General features: G+C 37.0%; 1 protein-coding gene across 1 annotated transcript in view; it reads left to right on the top strand.

Moving 5' to 3' along the window:
* Positions 1 to 23,854, top strand: part of TEX11 (testis expressed 11) — a 297,399-nt gene that overhangs the window by 71,966 nt on the left and 201,579 nt on the right. Inside the window, exons 9-10 of the mRNA XM_045994777.1 lie at positions 4,731 to 4,785; positions 10,422 to 10,517. Of these exons, the coding sequence (XP_045850733.1) occupies positions 4,731 to 4,785; positions 10,422 to 10,517 (151 nt within the window). The remainder of the gene's footprint in view (positions 1 to 4,730; positions 4,786 to 10,421; positions 10,518 to 23,854) is intronic.

The following is a 23,854-nucleotide window of genomic DNA, read 5'->3' as shown; positions in this document are numbered from 1 at the left end:
AGAGTTGCATGTTCTACCAACTGAGCCAGCCAGGTATCCTAGGAATTTTAACTTTTAATGAAATCTAGCTTATCAATTATTTATTTCATGGATTGTTTCCATGGTGTTGTATCTAAAAAGGCATCACAGGGGCATCTGGGTGGATCACTTGGTAGAGCATATGACTCTTGATTTTAGGGTGGTGAGTTCAAGCCCACATTAGGCATGGAGCCTACTTAAATAAATAAAAAAATAAAATAAATGAATAAAAAGTCATCACAATACCCAAGATCATCTAGGTTTTTTTTAAAAGATTTTATTTATTAATTGACAGAGATCACAAGTGGGCAGAGAGGCAGGCAGAGAGAGGGAGGAAGCAGGCTCCCCGCTGAACAGAGAGCCCGATCATCTAGGTTTTATCCTGTGTTATCTTCTAGAAGTTTTATAGTTTTGCACTGTGTTCCATTTTTTTGAAGATTTTATTTATTTATTTGATAGAGAGAGACACAGAGAGGGAACACAAGCAGGGGGAGTGGGAGTGGAAGAGGGAGAAGCAGGCTTCCTGCTGAGCAGGGAGCCTGATATGGGGTTCAATCCCAGGACCCCAGGGTTGTGACCTGAGCTGAAGGCAGATGCTTGTGTGAGTTTTGGCTGTTTGTATTTTTCAAGTAATTGGTCCATTTAATCTAGGTTATCAAATTTGTGGGCATAGAGTTATTTATAGTATTTCTTTATTACCCTTTACATTTTCATGGTATCTGTTGTGATGTCCCTTCTTTTATTTCTGAAATTAATAGTTTGTGTCCTCTCTTTTTTTCTTAGCCTGGCTAGAGGCTTATCAGTTTTATTGATTATTTCAAATACTAGGGGTTGGTTTCATTGATTTTCTCTATTATTTTTTAAAGATTTACTTCTTTGAGAGAGCATGCATGCATGATCATGGGAGTGGAGGAAAGGGCACAGGGAGAGGGAGAGAAGCAGACTCCCTGCTGAGCATAGAGCCCAACTCAGGCCCATCCCAGGATGCTGAGCACAGAGCCCAACTCAGGCCGATCCCCTGAGATCATGACCTGAACTGAAATAAAGAGTCCAGTCTTCCAGCAACAAATTCCCTCAGTTTTTGTTTATCTGAGAAAATCTTTATTTTTCCTTTACTTTTGAATGATATTTTCTTAGGGTTCAGAATTCTAGGTTGGTAAGGTATTTTTCTCTCAACACTTTAAATATTCATGGTTTCTGAGAAGTTGGGTGTAACTCTTATTTTTGTACTTTTATAGATAAGGTGTTTTTTTTCTTCTAGCTTGTTGCGGGACTTTATCTTTGTTTTTCTGTAATTTGGTATGTGTAGTTATAATTTTTTTTTTGGTATTCATACTGCTTGGTATTCTCTGAGATTCCTGGATTTGTGGTTTGGTATCAGACATTAATTTGTGGGAATTCTGTCATTATTGTTTCAAATATTTCTTGTGTTTCTTTGTTTTTTTCTCCTTCTTGTATTCCTATTATACTCACGTTATACTTTTGGTAGGTGTCCCATACTCCTTGGATATTCTGTTCTGGTTTTTTTCAGTCTTTCTTCTCTTTGCTTTCCTGTTTTTCAGGATTCTGCTGCTATATCCTCTACTCATAGATTGTTTCCTCAACCATGTCCAGTTTATTAAAAAGCCCATCAAAGACATTCTTCGTGTCATTTACAATCTTTTTATTTCAAGCATTTCTTTAGGTTATTTCTTAGGATTTCCATCTCTCTGCTTACATTGCCTGTGTGTCTTATTTTCAATTCCTGAACTGATAATTTTAATATCCTTGCCATGACTGATTCCAGTCCTTGCTCTGTCTCTTCAAATTGTGGTTTTGCTTTTTTTTTGTTGTTGTTGTTGTTTTGCCTTTTGGTATTCCTTGTAATTTTTTCTTGATAGCCTGACCTGTTGTACTGGTTTAAAGGAACTGCTGTAAATAGGCCTTTAATAATACAGTGGTTAGGTGTTGAGAGTGGGTACAAGTTCTTTAGTCCTACATTTAGTTCTTAGTCTTTTGGTGAGTGTATGCCTTTGAACTGTGAACTTCACAAGTGTTTCTCAGGTTTTTTTCTCCACCCTTAGGTGCTATACCATGGGTACAGTAGTCTAGGGTTGAGTATTTCTCTTCCCCATGTAAATTGGGCTCTGATAATACCCCAGGAGGTAAACTGTCTTTAACTAGTTTCCCTTGAAGGCAGGCCTTGTTAAGAACAGATTCGTTCCTTATCATAAATTCCTGACAAAGCCCAAGCGGTTTTTCTCTGATATTTACTGTGGGAATCTTGAGCTTTTGGAGATAAATCTGACAGTATGGTAGGTATGCCTCTAAGACTATGTTTTCCTAGAGTTTTAAATTTTCAGACTTATTTACAATGAGCCTCCGGCAACCGATCAACTATACTTCGTAATTTCCTGCCTCCGCACTGGTTCCCTTGGCAGTTTCCGCTGGTGAGTCCCCCCTGTGGTAAGCCACAATTCCTTGTATTTTGCCTGTCCATCTCTCCAAGGAGGGGGGCAGTGGTTTACCCTTTGTCCTTTCCTCTCGTATGGATCCAAGGACAGTTGTTGATTTTTTAGTCTTTTCAGCTTTTTACTTGTTAGAATGAAGCACTGACTTCCCAAATTCCTTATGTGTAGAACTGAAAACTGGAAGTCTGATTTGATTTTTAAGCTTGGCTTTCTTACCATTACCTTGGATCAGAGTAGCTACATTTTCAGTGTTTGGTAAGAGGTTCTGCTTAAGCCCTTTGAGTCACTTTGTCTCCAGATTCTTTGCTGATCTATCTGTGTGTGCCTTGAGGAATGCTTTCTAGTCTGCTTTGCATCTCTTTCTGGTTCCTCCTGGGTGGGTGCAGCCTAGCAAATATGCCTAGCCTTCTGTGTCTCCAGGGATGAGTGTGACCTCCTGGATTATTCTTCTTGGCTGCCTCTCCCTGGTTCTGTTAAAATTCTTGCTGTTCTGCTATTTTACTTGTTGATAACTGTTATCACAGAGTTACCAACCCCCTCTTAATTGCTCACCACCAAGATCGCCCTTGTTTTTCACAATGCCCTTAAGAACTTCTTGCTCCATTCCAAAGGCAGTCCTTTCAGGCAGAGATGCTGAGCTCTGTTTTCTTTACTGCCTATTTCTCCCCTCTGGGGAGAACCATTGTGCCACACTACTGGAGTTGGTAGCAAGAGCATGGCTTGCTTCTCTTGGTGTAAGAGTGGTTGTTGGGGGAGATTGGTAGCCCCTGGTCCTCTTAGCATGCCCTCCTAGCATGGAACCTCTGCATAATGAGACAATCTGGGTGAAGATCATCAGGGTCCCAGTATTCTTGACCTGTCACACCCAAGGTAGAGCTTTTACCTAAGAGGGAGAACTGGGTGGGGAAAGGAGGACCCCAGAATAGCACTTCCACAGCACAGGCCTGGGGAGGATAAGAGAGGCTGGCAGCCTGACTGCTAGGTGAAACCATAGCCTAAGAGTCTAGGAGCTGGATCAAAAGGAAATTACTGGCTTCTTGATAGCACCCATCTGGAGTAGTTTTCATCACAGAGAGCTGGTGTGGATTGGTGCAGATTGGGACTCAAATGCTACAGACTCTCACTGTTCTCACTGAGATTTAGTTGTTGTTGTTTTAATAAATGTTTTTCCATTTGCCATATGCCCTTGGGAAAATTTCCAAAGACTTTAACTGGTTGTTTGTTTTAATGATTTTTCCAGGCAGTGGTTGTTTCACTGGGGAGAGTGTCCAAGAGCTCCTTATACCATCATTGCAGAAGTTTCCTCCTCATTGGTTATTTTAAAAACTGGAAGTAGGTTTGATATACCAAAGGAGACCTCTGTGAGATAGGGCTTAGAATCACTAGGCCAGTGTTATATCCTTGTTGGTGATCTGGAAACTCATTTGGTAATTCTGAGTCTTTTAGAGTTTTTTTTTTTTTTTAAAAGTAATATTTCAAAGTAATGTCATCAATTTAGCTGTGCTCGCCAAAATTTTATTGACATCTTTTCTTGGAATACCAATTTTATGGTGAATAATCATTGCTTTGCTTTTTAGGTTTTAGGTTTTGAAACCCTGAAGCTCATGTGTTTATTTGTGGTTATCAGAATGTCCCATGGATAATATGGCTTGCTAATTAAAGCACAGACAAAATTAAATTTCTATACTCCCCAACCCCTCACTCTCATTTTCAGTACCAATCTAGGAAATATTAGAAATCACTTAACTGCTAAATTGGTTCATTCAGCTGCAAAATGAAACTAATAGTGCTTCACAAGGGTGTTGTGAAGCTTAATAAATATTGCCAAAGTGTTTGTTTCTGTGAAAACTCCTGTATTTGTTTTATTTTAAAAATACATTTGTATTTCTTAGACTTTAAAATGTGCTCATCGAGTAAGAGCTCATATATACATGTAAACTAGCTTTAAATACAGCAAAAAATATATATAGTATATAGTATATATAATATACATAAAGCACTATATACCGTATATATCCAGATGGAAAAGAATAATAACATAGTGTTAATTTGTTGGCTCTACATCCTGAAGAAATTAGTTTTCTACCTTTTGAAAAAATTGCTTTATGTAATTGATATTCATGTATTAATTGGCTAATCTGTTATAGTGCAAATCAGAAAAGTTGGAATAAAGTATAATTATACCATGTCTTCTTAGTGATACATAATCTTAAAAATATAATTTGAAATGAACATGTATTCTTTTTCCTTTTTTAATGATAGCCAAAGCTATGATATTGGGAAGATGGATAAGAATTCTGTTGGGCCAGAAATGCTGGTAAGGAGCATGTTAAATATTGTAGAAGTAGTTTGAAGAAATGTATTTTATGTTATTGTTATTAAACTATAATAGTCTGTCCCCACTTTGTGAGTAAAATTATTCTCTGGACACATCATTAATAGCTCAGTACATTAGTTTCTATAAAATTGATATACTAGTATAATCTACCATGCAGGTAGATTCTTGTACCCAAGAGTTAATATATGGAAATGCTTGAAACAGTGTTTAGGTATGTAAATTTTTTATTTTATTATTGCATGTTAAAATTTTTAGTTTTTTCCCTAACAACCATATACAGTGTGTGCTTGGTATGGAAGTTCATTTTAATATTTAATCAAGTATGATTATGATTAGGTAAATAAATCTGATGTAAAAGTAATTTAGTATATGTCATAGCCAAATGGAATTTTGTTTGAATAGCCTTTTTTTCTTCTTACCTTTACAGTATTTCTATCAAAATATACTGAGCTTATATATATATATATGTGTATATATATATAGCAATGTGAGAGCTGGGGAATAACAGAGAAGTGTAAAGCAGGACTTCTACCCTTAAAAAGCTTATGTTTGGGGGCGCCTGGGTGGCTCTGTGGGTTAAAGCCTCTGCCTTCGGCTCGGGTCATGGTCCCAGGGTCCTGGGATTGAGCCCCACGTCAGGCTCTCTGCTCCACAGAGAGCCTGCTTCCTCTTCTCTCTCTGCCTGCCTCGCTGCCTGCTTGTGATCTCTGTCTGTCAAATAAATAAATAAAATCTTTAAGAAAAAAAAAAAAGCTTATATTTGAAGGATAAAACTAATACAAGTGAATATAATGGAGTATTATTGAGCCTTGAAACAGAAGGAAATTCTGGCATATACTACAACATAGATTAACCTTGAGGATATTATTCTAAGTGAAATAATCCATTCACAAAAAGACAAATACTGTATGATTCCACTTAAATGAGGTATCTTGAGTAGTCAGATTTATAGAGACATAAGATAAACTGGTGGTTGTAGGAGTTTGGAAGGAGGAGAACATTGGAAGAGCTATTGTTTAATGGGCACAGGGTTTCAAATTTGGAAGATGAGTAAGAATTCTGGACCCACAGCAAATATCATCCTCAATGGGAAAAAGCTTGCAGACTTCCCGTTGAGATCAGGAACACGACAAGGATGCCCACTCTCACCACTCTTGTTCAACATAGTATTAGAAGTTCTAGCAATGGCAATCAGACAACAAAGAGAAATAAAAGGTATCCAAATTGGCAAGGAAGAAGTCAAACTCCCTCTCTTCGCAGATGACATGATTCTTTCAAAGACTCCACCCCCAAACTACTAGAACTCATATAGCAATTCAGTAACGTGGCAGGATACAAAGTCAATGTACAGAAATCAGTGGCTTTCTTATACACTAACAATGAAAATACAGAAAGGGAAATTAGAGAATCGATTCCATTTACTATAGCACCAAGAACCATAAGATACCTGGGCATAAACCTAACCAAAGAGGTAAAGGACCTGTGCTCGAGGAACTACAGAACACTCATGAAAGAAACTGAAGAAGACACAAAAAGATGGAAGACTGTTCCATGCTCTTGGATTGGAAGAATAAACATTGTTAAAATGTCTACACTGCCTAGAGCAATCTATACTTTTAATGCCATTCCGATCAAAATTCCACCTATATTTTTCAAAGAGCTGGAGCAAATAATCCTAAAATTTGTATGGAATCAGAAGAGACCCCGAATTGCTAAGGAAATGTTGAAAAACAAAAACAAAACTGGCGGCATCATGTTACCCGATTTCAAGCTTTACTACAAAGCTGTGATCACCAAGACAGCATGGTACTGGCATAAAAACAGACACATAGACCAGTGGAATAGAGTGGAGAGCCCAGATATGGACCCTCAACTCTATGGTGAAATAATCTTCGACAAAACAGGAAAAAATATCCAATGGAAAAAAGACAGTCTCTTCAATAAATGGTGCTGGGAAAACTGGACAGCGATATGCAGAAGAATGAAACTCGACCATTCTCTTACACCATACACAAAGATAAACTCGAAATGGATAAAAGACCTCAACGTGAGACAGGAATCTATCAGAATCCTAGAGGAGAACATAGGCAGTAACCTCTTCGATATCAGCCACAGCAACTTCTTTCAAGATATGTCTCCAAAGGCCAAGGAAACAAAAGCAAAAATGAACTTTTGGGACTTCATCAAGATCAAAAGCTTCTGCACAGCAAAGGAAACAGTCAACAAAACAAAGAGGCAACCCACAGAATGGGAGAAGATATTTGCAAATGACAGTACAGACAAAAGGTTGATATCCAGGATTTATAAAGAACTCCTCAAACTCAACACACACAAAACAGAGAATCATATCAAAAAATGGGCAGAAGATATGAACAGACACTTCTCCAACGAAGACATACAAATGGCTATCAGACACATGAAAAAATGTTCATCATCACTAGCCATCAGGGAGATTCAAATTAAAACCACATTGAGATACCACCTGACACCAGTTAGAATGGCCAAAATTAGCAAGACAGGAAACAACGTGTGTTGGAGAGGATGTGGAGAAAGGGGAACCCTCTTACACTGTTGGTGGGAATGCAAGTTAGTGCAGCCACTTTGGAGAACAGTGTGGAGATTCCTGAAGAAATTAAGAATAGAGCTTCCCTATGACCCTGCAATTGCACTGCTGGGTATTTACCCCAAAGATACAGATGTAGTGAAAAGAAGGGCCATCTGTACCCCAATGTTTATTGCAGCAATGGCTACGGTCGCCAAACTGTGGAAAGAACCAAGATGCCCTTCAACGGATGAATGGATAAGGAAGATGTGGTCCATATACACAATGGAGTATTATGCCTCCATCAGAAAGGATGAATACCCAACTTTTGTAGCAACATGGACGGGACTGGAAGAGATTATGCTGAGCGAAATAAGTCAAGCAGAGAGAGTCAAGTATCATATGGTCTCACTTATTTGTGGAGCATAACAAAGAACATGGAGGACATGGGGAGATGGAGAGGAGAGGGAGTTGAGGGAAACTGGAAGGGGAGATGAACCATGAGAGACTATGGACTCTGAAAAACAACCAGAGGGTTTTGAAGGGGCGGGGTGTGGGAGGTTGAGGAACCAGGTGGTGGGTAATAGGGAGGGCACGTACTGCATGGAGCACTGGGTGTGATGCCAAAACAATGAACACTGTTATGCTGTAAACATAACAAACAAAATAAATTAAAAAAAAAAGAATTCTGGAGATATGTGATGGTAATGGTTGCATGACAGTGTGAATATACTTAATACTACTGAACCATATACCTAAAAATGACTAAGAGAGTCAATTTTATGTGTATTTTAACACAATTAAAAATGATAAAAACATCATTATAGTGTCACATCATGGCATGTTATATGGAAGTGTTCTCACATATAATGTTGAGTAAACAAAATGATTTATAAAATAGTGCATACTGTATGACTCTAATAAATATAAATGCCAAAAGCAGGTAGAGGTAATTACTGCTGTTGGAAGACCAGTAATTGGTTATACTTGTTTGGAATAGTCTCTGAAGAGTCTTGAGGTGAACCTTTTGCTGTCAGTGCTCTATTTCTTTTTTTTTTTTTAGATTTTATTTATTTGACAGAGAGAGAGATCACAAGTAGGCAGAGGGGCAGGCAGAGAGCGAGGAGGAAGCAGGCTCCCTGTGGAGCAGAGAGCCCGATGCGGGGCTCAATCCCAGGACCCTGAGATCATGACCTGAGCCGAAGGCAGCGGCTTAATCCACTGAGCCACCCAGGTGCCCCTATTTCTGATAACTGTGTTGTTAGCCTACATATGTTCACTTTGTGAAAATCCAGAGCTGTGCTCTTGAGATTTTTGAGCTTTTTTGTATGTATTGTATACTTTATTTAAAGTTTCAAAAATAAATTTTAAAAACTAGTATAAGTGCAACAATTTGGGATGAAGAACTGATAAACTGTGTGGTACAGTAAAGGGGAATGTCAAGGTTGGCTAGAGAAGTTGGTAGGTTGGGTAGGTAGGTAGGTAGAAGTAAGTTCCTTCTAGTAGGAAAGCCTTGAAAAGTAGATGGGATCTCTACAATGAAAACAAACGGAAAAGGGGATACCAGGCAAGGAATCTAATTGAGGGGATGTCTAGAGGAGAAAGTAAGGATGGAAGACTACAGGAGTTAACTGTGTGATTAAAATGTAATATTCATATTGTGAACTGTGGAGAGGTAAGATTATGAAGTAGTTTATAAAGTAGTTTCTCTTTCATGCTAGCAGTACTTTATTAAGGCATAATTTATTACACTAAATTACACAAATCTTAAGTGTACAGCCTGATGAATTTTAATATATCTAGGTAGTCTTGTAACAACCATGTAGATCAAGATACAGAAATTTCCATGATCCCCAAAAGTTCCCTTGGCCCTTTCTGGTTGATTGCCATTATACCCGCAAGATAAAACCACTATTCTGACTTCTGTGGCTGTTGATTATATTTAGTTTTTCTTGAACTTTTAATAAATGGAATCATATAGTATCTATTGTTATGTGTGTGGCTTCTTTTGCTTAACATAATGGTTTTGAGATTCATTCATTTTGTTACATCTTTCTGATTATTTGACCCTTTTACTATTACAAACTAGTTACAGTTTTTCTCAGAGATGCCATATTTACTCCATAGTTTCTAAGTTGAGAGTTGTTGCATAATAACATTATATATAATATAATATATATAATAATATATATTATATATATAATATATATATTATTATATTATATATAATATAATAATAGTAATGATATTAAGTAAATTGTATACATCTTATTTGATCCATCTTAGTTTTTAAATTTAAAAAAACTCTGATATAGTATACCCTAAGTATCATTTCTCTAGATTTACAGAGCTCTAATATGTTAAGATTATCTTTGCCTGGTCCTACTGTCCTCTTTATATTTAGAGGCAGATTTTTCATTGAAATACAGCTCTCTCTTTCAAAATTCAAATCTGTAGTTAAATATTTCAGTGCTGCCTAGAGTTACTCTCCTTATCAATTTAAACTTGACTGGAGAAACAGACTTAATTCAGCAATACATATTAATTTTAAAACTTAGCTGACTTGGGAGAAACCTTCTCTATAGGAAAGCATACCTGTTCTTACTAAAATGATGGTATATATGTTCTTAATCTAATTGGTTAATCTCAACTAGGCTGTAAAGTCTTTGAGAAAAGAATTATGTCTTTCTATTTATTTTTCTTGTTGAAGGCGTAATGTAATGCTGCCTATACAGTAGGTGGTAAGATGATTAAATTAAATAGTGCTGTTTGTTTCCTTTATTTGTAGAGTGAGGATAATAAAGAAGTTTAATGCTAAAACACTGTTAGGAAAAATAATTATATTAACACAGTTGTATTAAATTTAAATAAACTATTATAAAATTCTTAGACAGTATTTGGTATAGGCAGCATAACGATGAGGTATATCCCAAGACTGTGTGGTTACCTAAGGAAATGCTATTTCATAAAAATGACAAGTTCGAGAAGATGCCTGTCACCGTGTAAATGCTAGTCAACTGTTGCACTGCAATTTAACTCTCACCTGAGTGCTTTTTTCTATTTTTAATTATAGGCTAAAGTTCTGCGGTTACTAGCCACTGCTTATTTGGATTGGGATGACAGAGAATATTATGATAAGGCTCTCAGTGCTATAAACCTAGCAAACAAGGTATGTGTTCCTACTTTTACATATTAATGAATTTTTTTAGAGCTTCAATTCACATTTTGAAATCCAGTTTAGACATTTGCTTTAGTATTCCTGCTTCTTGTACTTAATTATTTGCTCTTTATTGTTTTATGATTTGCAGATCACATTATAATGGAAAATTAGAAGTAAAAAGGAAAATGGTGGTATTATTTATACTTAGTAAAAAATAAAGTATAATTAAGTTGCTTTGATTTAGTGGTAATTCACGGAAGATACCAGATAAAACAAAAATGCTTTTCTCACATTAAGAGCCCTACATATTTCTTTTTTTTTTTTCAGGTGGTTGCCAGAGGGGTGGTTGGTAAGGGAATAGATGAAATAAAGGGGTTCAAGAAGTACAAACTTACAGTAACAAGTCATGGAGGTGAAAAGTAAAGCATAGAGAATATAGATTGATTTATAATCAGTAAGATTATAAAAATGTCCTTTGGTGATAGATGATGATATACTTATTGTGGTGACTCCTGAGTAATGTATAGGATTGTGGAATCACTATGTTGTACATCTAAAACTAATATACCACTGTGTTAATTATACTTCAATAAAACAAACAAACAGAAACATCCTTGAGGTTTCTTTTAAGCCTCAGATTGTTTTGATCTGTTCTACTGCACAGAAAGGAAAAAATGAAATGTACCTCAACAACAGATTTTTTTTTAAATTGTCTTTTGCATGGAATGGGAAGGCTTCTCTCAGCTGTTAGATTTTAGGATAAAGAAGTAAATAGTGATAAAATAGACATATAATGGGATTTTGTTTAAAAACCATTAGCTGGGGGACCTGGGTGGTTCAGTCGGTTAAGTGTCCAACTGTTGATCTCAGCTTAGGTCTTCATCTCAGGGGCATGAGTTCAAGCTCCACATTGAACTTCACCCTATGGAGCCTACTTAAAAAAAATCAATCAATAAACAAATAAATAAATAAACAAAAAACATTAGTGGTTCACTTTTAACTCATATTCGTACATACCTTCACACATATATGCCTCCGCCCTCCTGGACAAAGAATATTGATAGTCCGGGTGGTAACCATTTAAAAAGAGATTTAGGAGTGTCTGGCTGGCTTAGTGGGTAGAGCTTTGACTATTGGACTTGAGGTTGTGAGTTTGAGCCCCAACCTTGGATATATATTGGACAGACAGAGACACAGTAAGGGAGGGAACACAAGCAGGGCGAGTGGGAGAGGGAGAAGCAGGCCTCCCGCCGAGTAGGGAGACTGATTCAGGGCTCAGTTCCAGGATCCTGAGATTGTGGCCTGAGCCGAAGGCAGACGCTTAATGACTGAGCCACCTAGGTGCCCCCCAAATAATAAATCTTTAAATAAAAATTAAAAAGATTCATTTAGGATCAATGTATTTTACTTCTTAATAAGGCAAATAATTATACTGATACTTTTATTTCAGTTTTAACTTAAATTCCAGTCAGCATACAGTGTAATATTAGTTTCAAGCATATAATACGGTGATTCAGCACTTCTATACAATACCTGGTGCTCATCACAATTATACTCCTTAGTCCCTATCACCTATTTAACCCATCTCCCCAGCCACCTCCCCCCTGGTAACCAGTCAGTTTGTTCTCTATAGTTAAGAGTCTGTTTCTTAGTTTCCCCTCTTTTTACCCTTCTGCTCATTTGTATTCTTTCTTAAATTCCACATATTAGTGAAATCATATGGTATTTCTCTTTCTGTAACTTAGCATCATACTCTGTAGCTCTATCCACGTCATTATAAATGGCAAGTTTTCATTCTTTTGTATGGCTGAGTAATACTGCATTATGTCTGTGTGTGTGTGTCTGTGCGTATACCACATCTTCTTTTTCCATACATCAATCAGTGGACACTTGGTCTATTTCAATATCTGGGGTATGGTAAGTAATGCTGTTAAACATAAGGGTGCATATATCCCTTCAAATTAGTATTTTCTAAATACCCAGTAGTGCAGTTCCTGGATCCTAAGGTAGTTCTAGTTTTAACTTTTTTTTTTTTAAGATTTTATTTATTTATTTGACAGACAGAGCTCACAAGTAGGCAGAGAGGCAGGCAGAGAGAGAGGAGGAAGCAGGCTCCCGTGGAGCAGAGAGCCCGATGTGGGGCTCAATCCCAGGACCCCGGGATCATAACGCGAGCCGAAGGCAGAGGCTTAACCCACTGAGCCCCCCACGTGCCCCTAGTTTTAACTTTTTGAGGAACTTCCATACTGCTTTCCAGAGTGGCTACACAAGTTTGCATTCCCACCAACAGTGCATAAGGGTTCCTCTTTCTCCACATCCTTGCCAACACTGGTTGTTTCTTGTGTTGTTGATTTTAGCTATTCTGACTGGTGTGAGGTGGTATCTCACTGTAGTTTGGATTTACATTTCCGTGGTGATGAGTGATGTTGAGCATCTTTTCATGTGTCTGTTGCTGGTCTATATGTCTTCTTTGGAGAAATGTCTGTCCATGTCCTCTGCTCATTTTTTAATTGTATTATTTATTTCATTTTTGGGGTGTTGACTTTTATAAGATATGTCATTTGCAAATATTTTCTCCCATTCTGTAGATTGCTTTTTAGTTCAGTTGATGGTTTCCTTTACTCTACAGAAGCTTTTTATTTTGATGAAGTCCAAATAGTTTATTTTTGCTTTTGTTTAGTTTCAGGAGACATAACTAGAAAGAAGTTGCTGTTGCTGATTCAGAGAGGTTGCTGCCTATGTCTGTCCTCCTCTAGGATTGTTAGGTTTCTTGTCTCACATTTAGGTCTTTCATCCACTTGAATTTATTTTCGTGTATGGTGGTGCTCGCTTCGGCAGCACATATATATTTTCGTGTATGGTGTAAAAAAGTGGTCCAGTTCATTCTTTGCATATGGATGTCCAGGTGTCCCAACACCGTTTGTTGAAGAGACGGTCTTTTTTCTATTTGATATTCTTTTCTGCTTTGTTGAAGTTTAATTGAACATATAGGTGTAGGTTCATTTCTGTTTTTTGTTCTGTTGATCTATGTATTTATTTTTGTGCCAGTACTGTACAATTTTGATCACTACAGTTTTGTAATATAACTTGAAGTCCAGAATTGTGATGCCTCCAGCTTTTCATTTCTTTTTCAAGGTTGCTTTGACTAGTCTTGGTGTTTTGTGCTTCCATACAGTTTTAGGATTGTTTGGTCTAGCTCTGTGAAAAATGCTGTTGGTATTTTGATAGGGATGGCATTAAGTGTATAGGTCGATTTGGGTAGTGCAGACATTTGAATAATATTCATCCTTCTAGTTCATGAGGATGGAATGTCTTTCCATTTCTTTTTGTTATCATCAATTTCTTCCATCAGTATTTTATAGTTTTCAGAGTACAGGTCTTTTACCTCTTTGGTTAGGTTGTTTCCTAGATAGTGTTTGGTGTAATTGTAAGTGGGATTGTTTTCATACTTTCTCTTTCTGCTTCCTCATTTTTGGTACATAGTAATGCAATAGATTTCTGTACATTGGTTTTATATCCTGTGACTTTACAGAAATTGTTTATCAGTTCTAGCAATTTTCTGGTGGAGTCATTTGGGTTTTCTATATAGAGTATCATGTCATCTGCAAATAGTGAAAGTTTTGACATCTTCCTTGCTATTTGGATGCCTTTTATTTCCTTTTATGGTCTGATTGCTGAGGCTAGGACTTCAGTACTATATTGAATAGCGGTAGTGAGACTGGACATTTCTGTCTTGTTCTTGACTATAGAGGGAAAGCTCTTAGCTTTTCTCCATTGAGGATGATTTAGCTATGGATTTTTCATACATGGTTTTTATTGTGTTGAAGTATGTTCCCTCTAAACCCACTTTGTTGAGGGTTTTTATCATGAATGGATGTTGTACTTTGTCATGTGCTTTTTCTGGATCTGTTGAAAAGATCACATGGTTCTTATCCTTTCTTTTATTAATGTGGCATATCACCTTGATTGATTTGTGAATCTTGAACGCCCTTGCAGCCCAAGAATAAATCCCACTTGATCATGCTGGATGACTTTTTTAATGTATTTTTGGATTCAGCATGCTAGTATTTTATTGAGAGTTTTTCATTCATGTTCATCAGACATCTTGGCCTGTAGTCCTCTTTTTTAGTGGAGTCCTTACCTGGTTTTGGAATGGGGATAATGCTGGCCTCATAGAATGAATTTGGAAGTTTTCCTTTTTTTTGTTGTTGTTGTTTTTTGGAATAGTTTGAGAAGAATATTAACTCTTCTTTAAATGTCTGGTAAAATTACCCTGTGAAGCCATCTGGCCCTGGACTTTTGTTTGTTGGATGTTTTTGTATTACTGACTCAGTTGTTTTGCTGGTTATCTGTCTGTTCAAGTTTTCTGTTTCTTCTGTTTCAGTTGTGGTTGTTTATATGTTTCTAGGAATTTATCCTTTTCTTCCAGGTTGTCCAATTTGTTGGCAAATAGCTTTTCATAATGTTCTATTATAATTATTTGTATTTCTGTGGTGTTAGTTATTTCTCCTATGTCATTTGTGATTTCCTTTGTTTGGGTCTTTTCTCTTTTCCTTTTGATAAGTCTGGATAGAGGTTATCGATTTTATTAATTTAAAAAAAGTTATTTATTTACGAAAGAGACACAGAGAGATAGCATGAGCATGAGTGAGGGGGGGAAGAGCATAGGGAGAGGGAGAAGCTGACTCCCCACTGAGTGGGGAGCCTAACATGGAGCTTGATCCCAGGACTCCAGGATCATGACCTCAGCCAAAGGCAAATGCTTAACTGCCTGAGCCACCCAGGCGCCCCAAATTTTATTAATTATTTTCAAAGAACCAGGTCCTGGTTTCATTGATCTGTTTTTTTGTTTTTGTTTTTTTTTTGTAGTTTCTGTATCATTTATTTTTGCTCTAATCTTTATTATTTCCTACCTTTTGCTGGCTTTAGGCTTTGTTATTCTTTCTGTAGTTCTTTAGGTATAAGGTTAGGTTGTTTTTTGAGAATTTTTTTGATTCTTGAGATCTGTATTGCTATATACTTCCCTCTTTTTTTAATAATTTCCTTTCTTGGGGCACCTGGGTGGCTCAGTGGGTTAAAGCCTCTGCCTTCGGCTCGGGTCATGATCCCAGGGTCCTGGGATCGAGCCCCACATCAGGCTCTCTGCTCCGCAGGGAGCCTGCTTCCTCCTCTCTCTCTGCCTGCCTCTCTGCCTAGTTGTGATTTCTCTCTGTCAAATAAATAAAATATTAAAAAAAAATAATTTCCTTTCTTATGTGGATACTTTAGTATGGTTTCCATTTTTGATTTGCCCTTTTTAAAAAAAAAATGGCTTGTGTATTTGAGAGAGACACCACGAGAGAGGGAACACAAACGGGGAGTGGGAGAGGGAGAAGCAGGCCTTGCGCTGAGCACAGAGCCTGACGCAGGGCTCAACTCCAGGACCCTGGGATTATGACTCGAATCGAAGGCAAACACTTAACTAACTGAGCCACCTAGGCGCCCCATACTTCCCTGTTAGAACCACTTTTGCTGCATCCCAAAGCTTTTGTACTCTTCTATTTTCAATCTCGTTTGTTCGTTCTTTGATTTCCAGGTTGACCCATTCATTGTTTAGTGGCGTGTTTTTTAACTTCCATTCATTAGTGGTTTTTCTAAACCTTTTCTTGTGGTTGACTTGTAGTCTCATAGTTTTGCCATCAGTAAAGGTGCATAGCATGATTTTAGTCTTTTTGTATTTGATGAGGCCTATTTCATGACCTAATATGTGATCTATTCTGAGAATGTTGCATGTGCACTTGAAAAGAATGTGTATTCTACTATTTCAGAATGGGATGTTCTGAATATATCTGTTAAGTCCGTCTGGTCTAGTGCATCATTCAAAGCCCTTCTTTTCTTGTTGATCTGCTTAGATGATCTGTCCATTGCTGTTGAGTGGTGTATTATAGTCCCCTAAATTTCTGTGTTATTGTCAATGAGTTCCTTTGTGTTTGTGATTGTTTTATATATTTGGGTGCTCCCAAGTTGGGTGCATGAATATTTACAATTGTTAGATCTTCTTCATGGGTTGTCCCCTTTATTATTATGTAGTGCTCTTCTTTGTTGTTACAGTTTTTGTTTTAATGTACAGTTTGTCTTACATAAATATTGCTACTCTTTTTTAAAAATATCCATTTGTGTGATAGATGTGTCTTCATCTCCTCACTTTTAATCTGTAGGTGTCTTTAGGTCTAAAATGAGTCTCATAGGGGCGCCTGGGTGGCTCAGTGGATTAAGCCGCTGCCTTTGGCTCAGGTCATGATCTCAGGGTCCTGGGATCGAGCCCTGCATCGGGCTCTCTGCTCCGCGGGGAGCCTGCTTCCTCTCTCTCTGCCTGCCTCTCTGCCTATTTGTGATCTCTCTCTCTGTCAAATAAATAAATAAAATTAAAAAATAAAATAAAATGAGTCTCATATAGGCAGCATGTAGATGGGACTTGTTTTCTTATCCATTGTGACACTTGATATTTTGATTCAAGCATTTAGTCCATTTACATTCACAGTAATTATTGATAGAAATGTATTCAGTGTCATTTTATTGCTTTGTTTTATCATTGTTACTGGAGATTTTCCTTGTTCCTTTCTAGCCTTTGTCATTTTTTAGATCTTTCTTTCCCACACAAAGAGTCCCCTTTAATATTACTTGCAGGGCTGGTTTAGTGGTCACGAACTCCTTTAGTTTTTGTTTTCTGGAAAACTCTTTTTCCAATTCTGAATGATAGCCTTGCTGGATACAGTGTTCTTAGCTACAAATTTTTCCCATTCAGCATGTTGAATATATCATGCCACTCCCTTCTGGCTTTCCACATTTTTGTTAAGAAATCTCCAGCTAGCCTTATGTTTTTTTTTCTTGTAAATTAAGGACTTTTTTTGTCTTGCTATTTTTAAGATTTTTTCCTTATCACTGTATTTTTCCAATTTAATTATAATATGTCTTGGTGTTGGCCTGTTTTGTTGATTTGGATGGAAGTCCTCTGTGCCTCCTGGATCTGGGTGTCTCTTTTTTTCCCCAGATTTGGGAACGTTTTAACTGTTTCTTGAAATAAATTTTCAGCTCCCTTTTCTCTTTCTTCTTCTTCTGGAACTCTTATAATACAAATGATTCATGGAGTCACTGAGTTCCCTATGTCTGTTCTCATGTTGCATAATTCTTTCTCTCTTTTGTTCAGCTTTATTATTTTCCATTATTTTGTCTTCTTGGTCACTAATTTGTTCCTATGTTTCTTTTCACCTGCTGTTCATGAAGCCTGTTTTCAACTCTTCATTTCTGACTGTTTATTTTTTATTTTTTTATTTCATTTATTTACTTATTTTTTAAAAATTTAAATCTTAGTTTACCATGCAGTGCAGTATTGGTTTCTGGAGTAGATTTCAGTGGTTCATTGCTTACATACAACTTCCAGTGCTCATAACAACAAGTGCCCTCTTTATTTTTTTGAAGATTTTATTTATTTATTTATTTGAGAGAGAGAGAGAGAGAGAGAGAGAGAGAGATGGAACAAGCAGGAGGAGCAGCAGAGGGAGAGGGAGAAGCAGGCTCCCCACTGAGCAGGGAGACTAACGTTGGGCCCAGTCCCAAGACTCCAGGATCATGACCTGAGCTGAAGGCAGATGCTTAACTGACTGAGCCACCCAGACACCCCAGCAAGTGCTCTCTTTAATATATACATCATCCTTATCGATCCCCCCACCTCTCTCCCATCAACCCTCAGTTTGTTCTCTATCGTTAAGAGTCTCTTTTGGTTTGTTTCCCTCTCTCCTTCTCCCCCCACCTCCCACTCATCTGTTTTGTGTCTTCAATTCAACAAAGAAGTGAGATCATACGGTATTTGTCTTTCTCTGACTGATACTTCACTTAGCATAATACACTCTAACTCCATTGATTTCATTGCAGATGGCAAGATTTCATTCCTTTTAATTGCTGAGTAATATTCTGTTACAGAAACACACACACAGCCCCGCATCTTTATCCATTCATCAGTCAATGGACATTTGGACTTACTCCATAATTTGGCTATTGTTGATGATGCCGCTGTAAACATGGGGGTGCATGAACCTCTTTGAATCTGTAGTTCTGTGTCCTTTGGATAAATACCTAGTAGTGCAATTACTGATTTTAGGGTAGTTCTATTTTTAACTTTTTTTTTTTTTAGATTTTATTTATTTATTTGAAAGAGAGAGAGAGAGATCACAAGTAGAGAGGCATGCAGAGAGAGAGAGAGGGAAGCAGGCTGCCTGCTGAGCAGAGAGCCCGATGCGGGACTCGATCCCAGGACCCCGAGATCATGACCTGAGCCGAAGGCAGCGGCTTAACCCACTGAGCCACCCAGGCGCCCCTATTTTTAACTTTTTGAGGAAACTTCATATTATTTTCCAGAGTGGCTGGACCAGTTTGCATGTTTGCATTCCCACCAACAGTGTAAGAGGGTTTCCCTGCCTCTGCATGACTGAATCTTTTTTCAAAAAATTATTTATTTATATATTTGTCAGAGAGAGAATGAGAGAGAGAGAGAATGAGAGAGAGAGAGAGAACACAAGCTGGGGAGCGACAGGCAGAGGGAGAAGTAGGCTCCATGCCAAATAAGGAGCCCGATGCAGGACTCAATCCCAGGACCCAGGGGTCATGACCCAAGTCAAAGGCAGACACCTGGCTGACTGAGCCACCCAGGCATCCTGATTATTTTTTAACTCTTTCATCACTCTGGTAAGGGTCTTACTGATGTCTTCTTTTCTCAAATCCAGTGAGTATGCTTGTGACTATTGCTTTAAATTCTTCATCGGGCATGTTACTTATAACTGTTTCACTTAGTTCTCTGGCCGTGGGCTTAACTTGTTCTTTAATTTTGGATAAATTCTTCCATCTTTTTGCATTTTGTCAAAATCTTTGCCTTCTCTGTGTTAGGAAAGTCAGTTATTTCTCCTGCTCCATTATCAGTATGGCCTCTTCTTTCCCTTTAGTTGTAGAGTTTGCTCTGCGAGTCTTAAGGTTGATTTCTCTGGTATTTAAGATGATTTTTTACTTATCTAATTGTGTTTGTGGGAGGAAATGAGCCTAGGGACTTCCTACTCCACTCCTATCCTCCTCTCTTTTAAACTGACACATTGTAGAATTTTTTCCCAAGAGATTAGAAGGGTAAAAATGGATAGTTGATTAAACAGTACTAAATTTTCCAAACAGACCATTTACTTGAATTATAATCATGTGGATGAATTAATGCTGAAAACTTTTTTAACATTAATTTTTTAAATTTAAAAATATTAATAGAAATAAACACTTTCAAAAATTGCATGCTTTTTATATTTGCTAAGATACAATTTCTCTCCCCCTCTCCTGCCTCCCCAAAAAACAGGGCAAACAAAACAAAACAAAACAAAAAACAGGGCAGGAGAACTGAGGAGATTGCATACCAGCTATATGCCTTCTTGCCAGCATGTCTCTTTGTTCACTGGCTGTAAAAGTTGTAGTTTTCATAGCAATTATTGCTATTATTCCTGAATTACCATATTTAATAGCCTAGATATACCTAAATTGGGTACATTAGGATTTCAGTGGCAGTGTACACTTAAAAAGGCTTTATTTGGAAATAATTTCAATGTTACAGAAAAGTTACAAGAGTAAGAATAGTTCAGAGAACACCTATATATATGGGACGGCTGGGTGACACAGTTGGTTAACCTTCTGATTTTGGTTTAGGCTCACATTGTGATCTCAGAATTGAACCCTGCATTGGGCTCAGTGCTTAGCTCAGAGTCTGCTTCAGATTCTTTCCCTCTCCCGCTTCTCCTCACCTGGCAGTTGCTGTCTCTCTCCTGTCTCAAATAAATAAAATCTTAAAAGAACCCCAAAACACCTGTATATACTTTACCCAGATTCACCTGTTATTAATATTTCTGCACTCTCTTTCCATATTATTGAGGGAATGTAACCCATAATATATCCATTTTATTGAGGGATTTAATATATATTATATACCCACAATAATGAGCTTTATAGCGTTTTTTTCTTTTCAGTGTAGGATTACTCTAGGATCAGGTATTCTGTTTATTTGTCATGTCTCCTTAGTCTTCTGTACTCAGCATTTCCACAACCTTTTTTTTATTTTTTATTTTTGTGTCATTGACATGTTGGAAGAATACACTAGCTTCCAATCTAGTTTAAACTGAAAGTTCTTCATTTGAGGTTTTGTTTTTTTTCATTTGAGGTTTATGTTGTGATGAGATTCAGTTTATAATTTTGTGACTGGAGTACAACATAAATAATGATACTGTGTCCCTTCTCAGGGCATCTCATCTGGAAGCCCATGATGTCCATCTGCTCTTGATTGGTGATGTTAATATTGATCACCTGGGCAAAAGTGTTGCCCAGTTGCTTCATTGCGTATTTTTGTATATATTGTATATTTTTCTCATGGAACTAATAGACGGTGGGGAGGCTTAAAATTGTTCATATACCCTGTTTCTCATTAAAATTTCCCTTTAGAGCTAGTGCTCTTGCTTAAACCAGTCTTATGATTATTACTAAGTGATCATTTTTTAAAAAAAGATTTTATTTATTTATTTATTTGTCAGAGAGAGAGAGAGCGAGCGTGCGCACAAGCATGCAGAATGGCAGGCAGAGGCAGAGAGAGAAGCAGGCTCCCCGCCAAGCAAGGAGCCTGATGCGGGACTTGATCCCAGAATCTTGGGATCGTGACCTGAGCTGAAGGCAGCGGCTCAACCGACTGAGCCACCCAGGTGTCTCCCAAATGATCGTTTTTAAGAAATTTTATTTTTAAGTAATCTCTACACCTAGTGTGGGGCTCAAACTCACAGCTCTGGCATCAAGAGTCACATGCTCTACTGACTGAGCCAGCCAGGCACCCTGCCAAATGATCATTTTTCAACTTTTAGCACCCCCTCCACGTTTTCCAGTTGGCAGTCAGCGTTCTACTATAAACATTTATTCAATATTTATTTATCATTTATTTACTTATATTTATTATTTGATTACTTATTGGCTTATTTCATTTATTATCAGTATGGATTTGTGTATTTCTATTTTTTCAACTGATTCATAATTATTCTTATTAATTACCAGTTTTGTTGTGATATAATTGACATAAAATAAACTGCCCATATTTAAAGTGTAAAATTTGATGACTTTTAACATATGTATATACCTGTGAAACAAACACCACAATCAGGATAGTGCATATATACCTCACTCCTCAAAGTTTCTTCCTGTCCTTTTGTCAACTCTCTCTCCCACTTTTCCTTGAGTAACAGCTGATCTGCTTTCTGTCATCATAGATTAGTTTGTATTTTCTAGAGACTTATACAAATGAAATCATAGAGAATATATTCTTGTTTTATGTGGCTTCTCTCCCTCAGCATAATTATTCTGAGATTTATTCATGTTGTTGTGTGTGTGCATAGTTTATTCCTGTATTGTTGAGTAATACCTTATTTCATGGCTGTGTGCCGCAGTTGCTCTTTAATCTACTTTGTCTTTCTTATTATAGTTACTTCAGCTTCCATTGAAATGTTAGCATTGTATATCTTGTGTCCTTTTCATCACTCAGGTCTTTATGTTTAAAAAGCATATCTTGTATGTCTTGCTGCTTTTGTTGAATCTGACAATCTCTGTCCTTTAACTGTGGTATTTAGAATGTTTACATACGATGTGATTATTGATCTGGTTAAGTTTGAGTTTATCATCTTGTTGATTTTCTAATTGTCCAATTTAGTGGTTTATTCCCGCTTTCTTCTTTTTCTACCTTCTTCTGGATTTTTAGAATATTTCTTCAAAATAGTGAATGAAAGCTGTGTAATTTTTATACCAACCTCCTGAAGAATTTATTTTGGAATATTATGAAAAGATTCTAAGGATTGTCTAGAAGAATAAGCAGTGAGACTAGCCAAGGAAATTTTGAAGAGAGTAATTAGAAAGACCTTGTCACATCACATATTCGAGTAATTTTTAAGATTCACTTTTATTTCTTTTGTTGGGTTATTAGTTATAACTCTTTGTTTTGTTATTGTAGTGGCTTCTTTAGTGTTTATACTATATAGCTTATCTTGGTCTACCTTCATATGTCATCATAATATACTTCTATATCTCCCAGCCTGACCTGTATGCTATTGTTGTGCATTTTACTTTTATATATGATATAAAATTCATAATGTCTTACTAGTTTTGTTTGTTTTGTCAATTTTCCTTTTAAAGTGATAATAAACAATAAAATCTTACATATTTACACATGTAGTTACCATTTCAAATGATTTTTATTCCTTTGTATATATCAAAATTTCCATCTTATGTTATTTTTCTTCTGTTTGAAGAACATTGTGTTAGGATTCTCCAGAGAAACCATAGGAGATATCCATATTTATGTCTACGTCTGTGTATATATCTACATCTATACCTATATAGTTGTATATAGATATGGAAAGAGAGGGTTGAGGGGAGATGATAAGGAATTGTCTCACACCCTTGTGGAGGTTGGTGAGTGTCAAGATCTGCAGAGTGAGTTGGTGAGCTGGAGACTCAAGAGAGCTGATAATGTAGTTCCAGTCTGAGTCTGGAGGCCTGAGAACCAGGAGAGCCAATGATGTAGTTTCAGGTTGCAGGCTGGCAAACTTGAAGCTCAAGAGCCAGTGTTTTAGTTCTAGTCCAAAGGCAGAATAAAGCCAGTGTCCCAGTTCAAAATCTGTAAGTCAGGAAGAGTTCTCTCTTACTCAGGGAAGTGTCAGCATTTTTGTTCTGTTCAAGCTTTCACCTGATTGGATAAGTCCTACTCACATCATGGAGGTCAATCTTATTTACTCAGTCTATTGATTTGAATGTTAATATCATCCAGAAACAGAAGACCCAGGATAATGTTTGACAGAATATCTAGGTACCCTGTTGACCCAGTCAAGTTGACACATAAAATTAACCGTTTCAGAAATCTTTTAACATTTCTTGTAGTGTTGCTGTACTGATGAGGACTAATTTCTACATTTATATGCTTAGAAATATCTTCACATTCTTTCTTTTAAAAAAGCTCTATTTTGCAATAGTTATAGAGTCATAGGAAGTTACGAAAGTAGTACAAATAATAAAATAATAAAAAATAAATAATAATAAATAAATAATAATAAAAGCAATCATGGTTAGGATTCAGAAGAAAATTTTACCATCTCTCCCATAGATAGCACAAGGTCCTGTGTGCCCTTCCCCAGTTTCCTCTAATGATTACCTGCTGCATTACTGTAATATAGCAAAACCAGTAAATTGTCATTGGTATAGTGTCTGTGTATAGGTCTGTGCCATCTTATCCCACGTGTAGATTCATGTAATTACCATGG

Source organism: Meles meles, chromosome X (genome assembly GCF_922984935.1).
Source record: "Meles meles chromosome X, mMelMel3.1 paternal haplotype, whole genome shotgun sequence".
NCBI lineage: Eukaryota > Metazoa > Chordata > Mammalia > Carnivora > Mustelidae > Meles > Meles meles.
This window is presented reverse-complemented; position numbering and strand designations above follow the sequence as displayed.